The following is a 13,880-nucleotide window of genomic DNA, read 5'->3' as shown; positions in this document are numbered from 1 at the left end:
CTTAGCAGTAAAGATGCATCTTCAATGACAAAGAATGAAATCAATCTTGTATTGCTATCACGCAGAGTAATGCCATCTTATTGTGGGAATAAAAGCTCCCCCATATGTTTTTTTCCTAAAGACCCCATGTGCTTCCAAAAATTAATCCAACTATTATAATACTATGGATACTAGACACCAAAGCATTCTCATTACAAAACATTAAAAATATTGAACAAAAACTTAAGTGTTTTTAAACTACATTGTTAGGCTCCTAAGGAAACATGTTATAGCAAAAAAAAAAAAAAAAAAAAAAAAACAAGCACATAGGTTGATTGTTAAGTCGCATGTGAGAGCCAGGATGACCAGGAAGGATAGTGTTGGTTGCTGGGCAACAGTTCCAGTTGCCTTGAATCCTGGACCGTTTACACCTGCCGGTGGTAGCAAAGATGGGATAGGGCTTCCTTACAGCATTCCCTGCTCAGGTCCTCAAGTGCCTGGATGCTCTCACACCCACCTCCTAAGCACTCTTTATAACACTCCACGACACGGAAGCTGCCAAGCTGCTTCCCACCATGGGGCAGCCCATTCCACTCTCTCTTTGATGTTCTCTGCCTAACTTTACCAACTACACTGAAGCTTCGGGACATAAGCCTCCACACAGCCTGTGTCATGACTGATTTTGTTTCTTTAAAAAAAAAAAAAAAAAAAAAAAAAAACAAGAATCAAGGCACATCACCACCACTCTCCCCCAACCCTCGAACCCAAACGTCGCCAGAGGAAGATGCAAATTCCAACCTGTTACCTACATCCTCAGGACTCTCACTTCCAGTGGTCAGAGTTCCGATACCAGGAGGCAAAGCCTTGGGCCTGAGCAAAGGGTGGAGTCTGGAACAGACTTCCTGCATAAAATAATGACCTTCTAGGAGATCTTAATATATTCAAATATATTCAGTTTTTCATTCTAGAAAGAGAAGGGGCTGGAGAGTTGACTCAGCAGTTAAGAACACTGGCTGCTCTTGCCGAGGACCTGAGTTCTGTTCCCAGCACCCATGTGGTAGCTCCAGTCTCAAGGGACCCAACACCCTCTTCTGCCCTCCTTAGGCACCAGTCATGCACATGGATGCACAGAGATGCATTTATGCAAAGCACTCATAGACACGAAATAATACAATCAACAAATCTAAAACTTAGATGTTCTGAAGTCTAGGATACTAAAAAAAAAAATGCAGATTGAGCATTATATTTGAGAATATACACATATGCATGAAACAATTATTAATGGAAAAAGAGGTCATGAATTTGAAACAGAGCAAGAAAGGCATATGGGAAGATTTAGAAGAGGGGAAAAAGAAGGGGGAAACGATGTAGTTATAATCTCAAAAATAAATATGTTTTTAGAAGTGTTTCACTCTGGATCTCAGTCACTTAGGAAGTTGGATTTACAGTAGCTGTGTGGGTTACTTACATGTGAAATCTGAAAAGGAATGTCTCAAGTCATTATCAATATCTTTATCAGGCTGGCCTCTTGGGGACCATCTTTATTGGTAGCCGACTGTGAAGGCCCATCCTGAAGGAAGTAGCATCATTTCCTAGGCTTAAGCTCTGGACTATGTTGAGTGGAGGGAGAGGGCTAAACACAAGTGTGTGTGCGTGCCTTCTGTCACTGCTCTTGACCGTGGATGTGACACTGGTGCAAGCTCCTACTTTGACCTCCCTATAATGGTGGACTATCACTTGGAATTTTGAGCCCAAAACAAAACAAAACAAAAAGCAAAAACAAAAAAAACCCCAAAAAACAAAAACAAAACCCAAACCCTTCTCCCTTGAAGTTGCCTTGGTTAGAGTTTTTTGGACATAGGAATTAGGAAGACACGTTTTCTGTATTAGGAAATAAGAATGTCTCAAGTCAAACATTTCTATTTCCACATTAGAAAAGTAGATGAAGGCTGGGAAGCTATGCCATAGTAGTGTTTTTCTTCTATTGTACATCAATATTGATTCTTAAAGCTGTAGTAATTACAAAATATTTATAGCAGTTTTTTTTTCTCAGAGTGGTTCTTCCTTACACCAAACTTTTGACATATTCAATCTTCCAACATTTCAACTCTTAGTGGGTGTAAAGTGGCATCTCACTTTAATCTTATATATGGACATCTTGGTTGTTTGGTTTGGTTTTTAATTTCTTTTGTAGTGCTAGGGTTAGATCTCACATATACTAAGCATGCCCAGCCCCTAACTCTTATATATTTCTTATGTCTTTCTTCTCTTTAACCATCACCCTTCCTGTGTCTTTGTATTTAAGGAGTATTTCTTTTGGACTTAAGTTTTTGTGTTGTTGTTGTTGTTGTTGTTGTTGTTGTTGTTGTTGTTGTTTTATCCATAGTGATAATCTATCTCTGCCTTTGAGTAGAGTCTATTTAAATGTAATGTTAACTATTGTTCTGGATTAAGACTTGGGAGACTTGAATTAAGATTCGGAAGCTTAGAAAGATGGCTCAGTGGTTTAAGAATACTTGACGCTTAATCATGAGAACTAGAGTTTGCATCCGAGAACCTATATTGGGCAGCTCTCAAAGGTCTACAACTCAGTACTGAGAGATCCAATGTATTTGTTTGGTCTCCCTGTCACCTGGACACCTGTGAAAATACACATGTGCACTAAACCGTTTGGGGGTGGGCGGGGAGTAAAAGAGCGCTCTTTAGCCTTCCTCCCCGCTTTGCCCAGGATTGAACCGAGGCATGCTAGTCAAGTGCTCTGCCACTGAGCCATACCTCCCAAAAGGAACGTTTCCTATCTGTCCCACCAGTCCTTTTGCCTTTTGTTTCTACATTCTTGCCTCATTTTAAATAGATTATACAATGCGTTTAGTATTTTTATGTTGTCTCATATACAGACTTTTTAAAATAAAAACGATGTTGGTGGCTGTACTTGGATTTATAATCATAATCTTTAAGCTATCAGGGTTTAATTTTAAATAATATATACTATATCACAATACAGCAGGACCTTATAACTATGTCATCCTCTTTATACCCCAATCCTTTGAATAAGATCATTTTACTCGAAATATGCTATAAATCTCACAACACATTGTCATGTCAATAATACGCTGTAAGTGACCCTAGTGTCTTAGCAACTCATAGATACAGATGTAAAATGATAAAAATTAAAAATTTTTACTGTTGTTTCATGGGATATTTGAGTTTGTTTGTCTATATGTTTGTTTGTTTTTTGAGACAAGGTCTCACTATGTAGCTCAGGCTGGCCTCAAACTCAAAATCTTCCTCCATCAACCTCCTAACTTCTGGGATTACAGGTGTACAGCACCATGCCTAGAAAGAAGAATAAATAAATAAACAAGAAAAGGTTGGTGTATTTAAAGTGTTAAATGAAATAATATTCATTATTTCTACTGCTAGGAATGTCAAAAAAAATCCTTTTCATGATATATAATATGATATATTTTTATTTAATAAACTTCAATGCCTGAAGTATTACTCTGAAATATGCTAAAAGAAAACTTGGTAAGTAATTCCCTTTTTATCTTATTACTGTTGCTAACTATTTCCTTCTCTTCTTATTACTTTTTGTGCTTGGGGCGAAACCCAGGGTCTATGTGGCTGGAGAACTACCCTCCCAATGTTGTAAAAATGAAAGACGAGGAAACTGCTGGACCACTCTCAGCCACTGAGGGTTTTTCCATTTGCTTTTCTTTTCCAGGCTGGAAAAAGAAGAAGCATGGTGGCAGCGTGGACAAAAACCGAGCTTTACCTCGGGTATTCCCAGTTCAGGTTTCAGAAAGTGTTAAATACCTCCACCCTGATGACTGCTCTAAACACCAGGGACACAGTGGAGATAGAAACGGCTGCGTACACACGGCACCCGCTGGAGATTGCTGTGATAGTGCACTGGTGCTCCCCCTGTGTCACCGACAAAACCGTCAGCATCGTGATCTATAACGAAGATTTGAGGAAGTGGTCATTCCAGGATTTCAAATTAACCGTGGCCATGGACACAGTCTTAGACCTCGCGTTTCTTTACTCAGCAATGCCTGATGTCATCCTGTGGGACGGCAGCAGGGTTTACTACTGTTACAAGAATTTCTCGGACACTGGAGTTATAAAAACAACTGCCGGAGAAAGTGACCTGTCGTCACTGTCAGATGGCAGCAAAATCCACAGCGTCATGACAGGTGACGTCCTCTCAACCCCCCATTCAAAGTATTGTGGGTTTTATTATGTTGATGATATGGAGATTGCATATGTTCCAATATGTGGTGCTTTTGGTGGCTGTAGGTAATATATTTAGCATGGCAGAATGGCAAACTCAACAGTTTCTTTTCACTTGTTTGTCAGATGCTAAGGAAGTGGTTTTGTTGGAATAAAAAGCGCTGTATTGCGCATAAAGGTTCACACAACTAAATATCTCAGGCTGTAGCTTCACATCACGGTCCTACAGGCTAGGAGCCAGAAACCAAGGTGCCAGAAGGACATGTTCTTCTGTAACCTGGCATGGGGGAAGGCGGTCTCTTGATTACTGATTTTTCACATTTACTGATCTCACAGACACATTAGTCCAGTGTCTCCTAATTCTATACTGTGTTCTTCATGTAGGCCTCTGTTTTCATGTGGCCACCTTTTAAAAAGACATGGCCAGGCCAAGGAGATGACCTCATGGGTAAGAATACTTGATGCAGAGATTGATGGCCCTGGCTCAGATCCCTAGGACCAGACATACCGCACAGTAGGAAAGGAGAGTGTTCTGATGCCCAAGGTTGTCCCATGAATAAGCACATAGGCACACACTCATTACATTCATACATACAGAGAGAGAGAGAGAGAGAGAGAGAGAGAGAGAGAGAGAGAGAGAGAGAGAGAGAGAGAGCGCACACACACACACACACACACATACAACATAATCAGCCATAGTGGGTTAGGGGCCATATATATCCAGCTCTATATCAAAAAAAAGAAAGAAAGAAAGAAAGAAAGAAAGAAAGAAAGAAAGAAAGAGGGAAGGAGGGAGGAGGAGAAGAAGGAAGAAGAAGAAGGAAGAAGAAGAAGAAGAACAAGAAGAACAAGAAGAACAAGAACAAGAACAAGAAGAACAAGAACAAGAAGAACAAGAACAAGAAGAAAATCACATTCCGAAGTCGTTGGCCCTGCAAGTTAAAACTTTAACATTTCTTTTTGGATGTATATAGTTCAACCCATAAATTAATATAGATTTATATAGATCTATATTCAAATCCACAAACCATTCAAGACATTTAGCCTCCCTAAGCCTCAGCTTTCAAATCATATGGAGTAACAGGCTTGTACATCATAATTTTCAATCACTCTTTCTTGGCCCCATGTTATCCTTTAATTCACAGTGCTTCGGTTTTCTTCCTCAAGTTGTCTGGCATCATTTTGTCCACCATCACCCGCCTCTCTCCTAGCATTCCTCTTTGAATCAATACTTGTCATACTTGCAATTTGCCCGCTGTTAACGTGAGGGTCAGTTTTCAGTCACCATGCATGACCAAATGCCAGCGGCATTTGAAACAATTTAGCATGATCTTTGGGCCTTTTCCTTAAAATGCCTTTACCCCTTGGCCTATAGGGAGCCTCTTCTCCTTACCCTCATCCCTCCCCCTCACCTCCTCCCTCCTTCCTTCTCCCGCTTCTGCCCCTCAGCCTTTGTTTATTCTCAATATCATAGCTTCCAAAGACAGAGCCAGGCATCCCTGCTCCATCAGCTTCTGAGCTCTGTTGATCCTTGTGCTTTGCCATGCGGCCATGGTCCCTAGCCTGATCTCCATGCTATTAGAGATGGACTCAATGAGTTCCAATTGTAAGGCAGACATGATCATTGAAGGGAGGGGATGGTTCAATAGTGGACTGTTTGGGTTAATTATGATTGTCGAGATGACTAAGGAATGCCAAAGGAGCCTAGTAAGGCAGGCCCCTGAGGATTTCCAGGCAGGATTAACTCCATACATGGGAGGCCTGGATGAAGCAAGAGGGAAAACACACCACTAGTAGGCGTTTTCTCTGAACTCCTCAGTAACTGAATCCAGGGTGCTGAAGTAGTGAAAATGCCAGATAAAGACTCAAGAATCTATTTTTGTTGTTGCTGTCGTTTTGTTTTGTTTAAATTGGTAACCTTAAATGGAATTCAAACAAGCAAATGAATGAAATAAAGAAGTGAATGAAAAACAAGAAAACCAATATGGATGAGAAATCCATCAAGGAAAGTGAGATTTGGGAAAACAAAACATGCAGAAATGTAGGAAATGGAACGCAGTGAAAAGTGTCACCAGTAGGCAGGGCCTAGCAGAAAAAAGAATGCCAGCGACTAAATGTAAAATCAAAGACATATTGCATTCAAATGGCAATTTTAAAAAAAAATTGTGCATTACTCTAACTCACAAAAACTAAGGAACAGCCTTTCCTCGCTCCCCAGGGACCAGTCCACACAGTGGAGTTGTTCTTGATTCCCATCGTAACTTAAAGGGAAACTCACACAATGTCCAGAGCCCCTGATGCCCTGCAGATGAAGAAGGAGAATGTCCTCAAATTCCTTGCTGCAGGAACCCACTTAGGTGGCACCAACCTTGACTTTCAGATGGAGCAGTCCATCTACAGAAGGAAGAGTGATGGTGTCTACACCATAAACCTGGAGAGGACCTGGGAGAAGCTGTTGCTTGCATCTCGGGCTATTGTTGCCATTGAGAGCCCCGCTTACATCAGCGTCATCTCCTCCAAGAACACTGGCCAGTGAGCTGTGCCGAAGTTTGCTGCTGCCACTGAAGGCACTCCCATTGCTGGCTGCTTCACACCTGGGACTTTCACCAACCAGATCCAAGCAGCCTTCTGGAAGCCACGGCTTCTAGTGGTGACTGGTCCCAGAGCTGACTTCTAGCCCCTCGCAGAGGTTATGTCAACTTGCCCACCATCGCTCTACGCCACACAGATTCTCCTCTATGCTATGTGGACATTGCCATCCCATGCAACAACAAGGGTGCTCACTCAGTGGGTCTGATGTGGTGGATGCTGACCCAGGAAGTACTCCACATGTGTGGCACTATCTCCCGTGAGCGCCCATGGAGGTTATGCCTGATCTTTACTTCTACAGAGACCCAGCCGAGATTGAGGAGGAGGAGCAGGCTGCTACTGAGAAGGCCGTGGCCAAGGAGGAATTCCAGGACAAATGGACTGTGCCAGCTCCTGAGTTCACCACTGCTCAGCTAGAGGTGGCAGACTGGTCTGAGGGTGTGCAGGTGCCCTCTGTACCCATCCAGCAGTTCCCCACTGAGGACTGGAGCGCCCAGCCAGCCACCGAGGACTGCTCAGCAGCTCGCACAGCGCAGGCCATTGAGTGGGTTGGAGCCAGCACTGAATGGTCCTGAGCTGCTCTGCAGACATCTGAGCAAAGGGGGAAAAGGTGAAAAGAAAATAAAGTTCCTAAAAGCTGAAAAGAAGGAGGAGGAGAAGGAGGAGGAGGAGGAGGAGAAGGAGGAGGAGGAGGAGGAGGAGGAGGAGGAGGAGGAGGAGAAGAAGAAGAAGAAGAAGAAGGAGAAGGAGAAGGAGAAGGAGAAGGAGAAGGAGAAGGAGAAGGAGAAGGAGAAGGAGAAGGAGAAGGAGAAGAAGAAGGAAGGCTTTAGAGTTCTGAGCCAGCAAACTTTGAGCAAGAATAAGAACAAGAATGAGAAGGAGGAAGAGGAGGAGGAGGCAGAGGAAGAAGAAGGAGAAGGAGAAGAAGAAGAAGAAAGAGAAGGAAAAGGAAAAGGAGAAGAAGAAACAAACTAGGGAACAAATTGGTGAGTCAGAAGCTTCCTTCATATGCTGTGGTGAATGGGACAGGTGAGAGAGCACAGCAAGACACAAAGGGAGTGCACACCTCCAATGTACGTCTGCTTTCAAACAGTGTTTAATAGTTACCATTGATAGAGGGAACAAGTGTGAATCTCATTTCGCTGCATACAGCTCTTATATGTAAGAGTTAAACCTGTCAAGGAATTTTAACTCAGAACATAGCTGCTCTGGCAAGAGATCACATCCTTCTAGGTCTGTGTGATCCAGCTGGAATACAAACACATCTTTAATCCCAGGAGACAGAGGCAAGGAGATCTCTTGAGTTCAAGGCCAGCCTGGTTGGTATAGAGTAAATTTGAGGTAAAGAGAAGCTTAGGTCCAGGCATGGTGGTATGTTGCCTTTAATCCCAAGCAATGAAGGCAAAGATACTTTGTGGAAGGAAGCACCCATGTTTGAAAGTGATGTTTAATTGAATGGCAGAAAAAGTGACGAATCAGAGAAGATTTGATAGAACAGAATGTGCTCAAGTCTCCTGAGATGGAAGAGGAAAGGGAAGCTACCAGAGGGGCAGTACAGAGAGGAGAGAGAAGGCACTTTTACCCAGAGAGCTTTACAGAGAAAGGCTGAATGGGAGAACAGGCTGGACACAGGCAAAGGCAGAAGGAGCCAGAGAATGAGAAGAAGCCAGGAGATTAGAACAGATTGCTGGAGTTAGTTTGAGGCCAAGCAGAGCATTCAGGGATGTAGAGAGAATCCAGATTGAATAAGTCAGCAGGGAGAGGAGTTCTAGCCTGAACAGCTGAGTTGAACCAGCCAGCCCAGAGCTCACTAAGAACAAGAAAGGGTGAGCCCATTTAAGCAGTCTCAGAGGTTGAAAACATTCCAGGCTTAGAGTAGATTGTATGGCTGCTAGAAGCTTCCAGGACTAGGCCTAGGTTAACAAACAGGCAGCAATCTGAACCAGGGGGGAAAAGTTCTTTTTATATAAACCTAGTGTATGTTTATTGGCCATTCTATTTATTTTCTATTCATCCTATTAGATATTCAATATGAGCTCTGAATTAACAGCCAGCATATGATAGCCATATATCTCCGACCTAGCTCACTGTCTCTTAGCACCATGGCCAGATGTGCCCCGTCCCACTCTCCTGTTCTCTTTGCCCCCACCTTTTCTGATGAAGTCAGTATTAGAGGCTTGTGTGGTTTAGAAACCCCATCATCTGGACTTCTTGGCCCAGGTTTTTACCCGAGCATTCACCTTCTTCTGTGCCTATGATTATATATTATTTATCATCTTTAATTTTGTTGAGACCTCCCCCCCCTCCTCTCCCTTGTTGCAAAACTCTCCAAAACACACTGTGTGTGTGTGTGTGTGTGTGTGTGTGTGTGTGTGTGTGTGTGTTCTACTGGTTTTATTTTTTTCCCCTTTTGAAAATAACTCAATTTTATTTATCAAGGTTTCTCTTTTTATTTACTTCCTTTTTTGGACTTTTGTCATAAGCAGCCTTTCACTTCTACACCTCCATAACTTTGGAGGCCTGTATCTGCTTCTTTTTTCTATAAGTGATTTATCTTTGTTTTTAATTTTACATACATTGGTGTTTTCCCTGCATGTATTTTCTGTGTGAGGGCATCCAATCCCCTGGAACTGGGGTTACAAACAGTTAGTTGTGAGCTGCTATGTGGGTGCTGGAAATTGAACCTGGGTCCTCTGGAAGAGCAGCCAGTGCTCTTAACCACTGAGCCATCTCTCCGTGGTCCCTGCCCTGTATCAGCTTCTTAAGTGACATGGTTAGCTTGTTTTTTCTCACCCTTATCTGTAGAAACAGAAATAGCCTGATATATACAGTAACGAACAATAAAAGTCAGAATACATCCAGCAAAGTGGAAGGTGAGAACAGTCACCTAAGCTTGTCCTAAAAGAGCTTATTTTTCTGGTTGTTTTTTAAATTCACGGAGTGGGGCGGGGCGGGGGAGGAATAAGCATGTGAGGCTAGAGGACCATCTGTGGACTCCATCCATCGTGCGGATTCCAGAACAAGACTCAGGTCGTCAGGTTTGGTGGTAGGAGCCTTTGCCCACTAAGCTGTCTCTCCAGCCCATCTACTGGGTTTTGTTTGGAGATGTTTTTTAACTGTATGCAGATCCATGCAATATTCATCCTCTAATTTCTTTTCTTTTAATCCTATAATTTCTTAATCATTCACCAAAGAGATCTTTTTATGTCATCCCCATACACATTTCTTCCCTTCTACCTTTTGATATACTGCATATATTTCTGATTGTGCTAATTGAATCCGTATATTATTTGTGGTAATTTATGAATTAGTGATTTACTTGGCTTCCAAACGTAAGATACATTGAACACCATGCACCCCTGACTTCATGCATCCATCTCCTTCCTTTTAGCCAATCAACTCTGAATGATGCCTTTGAAATGTAGGAAAGGCCCATCCGCAGAGGGTGTACAGCTAGAGCTACAGAGTCAAAGTCTACCTACCCTGTTTTAGGCAAGGCACTCTGTTAAATCGAGAAGGCTGGTCATTTCTCCAGCCCAATAAGGAATGCATTGTTCTATTAGGATGACCCACACTATGCCATAGGCTGGGTGCTGTAAACAACACATATGAGCTTTCTCACATTTCTGTCAGTCTAGAATCAAGGCACCCTCAGGAATGAAGTCCACTGAGCCCACAGAGAGTGGGCTCCTCCTCACTGTGTCCTTGCAGGAATTGTGTGTGCATGCACACTTGCATCTGTGTGTGTGTGTGTGTATGTATGCTTGTGTGCGTATGCATGCTGTGTGTGTGTATGTGTGCATGTAGGGGGGGAGGGAGGGAGGGGGAGAGAGAGAGATCCCCAAAGAGTCTATTCCCCTTTTTTTAGGGATGCCAGTCCCACTAGGTTAGTGTCCTATGCTTACTACCTCATTTAACTAGAATTTCCTCCTTAAAGTTTCTGTTCCTTAGTGTGGTTACGGTGGGGTTGAAAGCACCAGGATACGAATGTGAAGGAAACACAGGTCTGACGGTGACTTCATTCTCCTTGATAGTCCTGTCCTTGATGTGTGCATATTCTTTACTCAAAACTCTGTGTATAGAAGATATGATATAATAAAGAGGCATAGTGAACATAGAGATGTAAAGAATAAAAAAGTCCTCAAGTAGGAGGTAGGAGTTCGTACTTGTTCTCCCTAATTCTTTTCAAGATATATAGTCATTATACAAGAAATTATTTTTATTAAAAGTCTACTTCAATAAAACAACATGATTTATGATTACTTAAAATAATACAAACCACTGGGCTGTGGTAGGTAGCACATGCCTTTAATCTCAGCACTTAGGAGGCAGAGGCAGGCAGATCTCTGTGAGTTCAAGGTCAGCCTTGTCTACAGAGTGAGTTCTAGGACAGCCACGGCTACACAGAGAAACCCTCTCTCAAAAACAAAATAAAATAAAAAAAAACGAAACAAAAAACTACCCCCACAAACCTGGACCAGTGGCATGGCTCGCCAGGTGAAAGTGAAGAGAAGCAAATTCCACAGATTGTCCCCGGATCTCCAGATGTGCACTGTACCACATGCATATGCACACACCATGCACAAACACACAAATAAACATTTAAAAAAATCAAATAACACAAATGTTTTTCCTTCTTTTTTTACAGATTATGATGGGACTATTGTGATAAAAATGGAAAACAATGTGATGTTCTACTTCAAGGCTGACATTACAGATACTGTGAGGCTACATTCATGGACAAACAAGACATCACAGACAGCGATTCTCTTCAACAGAGCTTTTAAGCCATATCTCTTATATTATGATTTACAGTCCATGTTACAGACACAGGATTACCCATTAGATCTGGAGGTGCTAAGTACACTTCAGAATACCAATGACAGCTGTCCATATCTGGCCTTTCAACATAATATTTTTAGAAAATATTACTTTATAGATAAAGGGGAAAGCCTGACAATTTGGACTCAACTAGTCTACCCAGAAAATTTGGGTCTCAATATTATTGTGGAGCTCTATGGCCCAAATATACTATCCTGGAAACAAAGCACTAGCTATGAGATCGCTTCTGGCTTCTGTACTAAAACTATGGTAAGTTGATCATTTTTATTTCTCTATTTGGTTTGAATAAATAGAAAAACATTAGGATTTTTGTGGGGGTTTTGTTGTTTGTTGTTGTTTTGTTTTTTGAGGGACAGAGTATTCCACTAGGCTGGTAGGCTAGTTGACTACTGAGCCCAAGGGAGCCCGTCTCTGCACACCTGTGGAAAATTACCTAGATTAGGTTAGTTCCAGGGCACTCCTGTGAGACATTTCCTTATTAGGTTGATGGAAATGGAAAGCCTGAATTGTGAGTAGCCTCTGGGCTCGCACGGCAGGAAGAAAACCTTGTGCTTTTTGCCTCCTTGCCTTTGCTCCGCTGACGAGCTTATCAAATGGTTTCTGCTGCCACCACGGTCACTGCTGATGTCCGAACCCAAATTCCTTGTCCTTCCCACATGGGATGAAAGCCAGCAGCTCTCCAGGACACCTGTAGACTTTCAGCACCGGATTGGGGATGCAGAGGCAGCCGACCTCCTAGACTACACAGCTGTCTGTCTCCCCGCCTCTTCATGCAAGGGCAGCCATTGTTGGACTCTTCAGACCATCTCCTGTAAGCCAGTCAAAAACAGCACACTTTAGAAGTGACTGTCAGGTTGTCACTCTCTCCAGAGTGTTGAATACAGCCACTGTTGGATTACCCAACCTGCATCACAAAAGTCAGCCAAGTAAGTCTGTTGTTTCTGATCCCTGGAGGAGTCTAATACTTGAAGAAATAGACCGCCTCTTAAACAGATGAGCTATGTCACACTGCAGAGAAGTATACCCCCAAGTGTGTGAGGAATTATTACAACCATCTTTACAAGCCATTTACTAATAGATATGAATAGAAGGCATATACATTATTGTATACTATAGTTCAATGTTATACAGTTTTATTCTTAATATACAATATTACAAATTTGTTTTAAACATCACATTATTGCATACATCAGTAACATATTAATTATTAGTATACAGTTATACAATATTAATATTGTATATTGCTTTTCCAATTTATCTGGTAATATGGGCATTTACATATTCAGATTCTTCCCCAACATAGAATAGCTCTCAGATAATAACTTTTCTCTCCCAATTCTGCTTCCTCAGCTCAGCTTCGGCAAATATACACAGGAGCGGGCCTCTTGCCTGGTACGATGAAATAGCTGATTATTTCCAAAACCAGCTAGCTCAAAGAACTAATAAAAACAATTTAAATGACATGGAGAACAGTTTAGTATAATCTAAATCAATAGACTCACATGTACAAGTCTAGAACTTCATATTTATTTTTATTTTACGTGTATTAGTGGTTTTTTTTTTTGGTCTACATGTATATAGACATCTTTGAAGTGCCGTTGGAGGACAGAAGAGGACATCAAATCCCTTGGAACTGGCATTACAGAAGGTTGTGAGTCCCAGTGAGTGCTGGGAACCGAACCCAGCACACCGGTAGAGGCTGGAGGCAAGCTTGGCAGGACTTGCTTCTCAGTTTCCTCCCTCTTAGGGCAGGGCCTGTCTTCTGCTGCTGCTGCTATTGACGTCCCAGGCTGGCTGAACCGTGGCCTTCCATCTAGCTTTAGGAGTGCAGGGATTACATGTGTGTACTGCCAAACTCAGGTCATCATGCTTGTGTGACCAACTACCGTCTCAGAGGCCCGTGTATCAGTTCATGACTTCATTTTCCTCATTCATGGTCCTCAGAGTTATATGCTCTGTATTTCTTTCTAGTCAGGCTTCCTCAGAGGCTATTGAATGAATACTTGATTTAAATTTAATTGAGCATTTTAGTTTTCCAAATTTACACATTCTTTTCTTCTTCTTCTTCTCCTCCTCCTCCTCCTCCTCCTTCTCTTATATAATACACTCTGACCACAGTTTCCCCTCCCCCTACTCCTCCCAGATCCACTCCTCCATTTCCCTTCAGAAAAGAGCATGGCTTCCCGGGAGGCACAAACCCTCCTATCAAGTCTGGACAAGGCGACCCAGTAAGAGTA

The 13,880-nt window shown here is 42.3% G+C and overlaps 1 protein-coding gene across 5 annotated transcripts in view; it reads left to right on the top strand.

The window, feature by feature from the left end:
- Positions 1-13,880, top strand: part of CATSPERE (catsper channel auxiliary subunit epsilon) — a 101,989-nt gene that overhangs the window by 39,638 nt on the left and 48,471 nt on the right. For all 5 annotated transcript variants that reach the window (XM_084791777.1, XM_084791780.1, XM_084791776.1 and 2 more), the window contains 2 exons: positions 3,704-4,175; positions 11,450-11,892. In XM_084791777.1, coding sequence (XP_084647903.1) covers positions 3,704-4,175; positions 11,450-11,892 — 915 coding nt within the window. The remainder of the gene's footprint in view (positions 1-3,703; positions 4,176-11,449; positions 11,893-13,880) is intronic.

Source organism: Acomys minous (assembly GCF_964271855.1).
Source record: "Acomys minous genome assembly, chromosome: 1".
Classification (NCBI taxonomy): Eukaryota; Metazoa; Chordata; class Mammalia; order Rodentia; family Muridae; genus Acomys; species Acomys minous.
The sequence above is the reverse complement of the archived record's forward strand: the minus strand, read 5'-3'. Positions and strand labels throughout refer to the sequence as shown.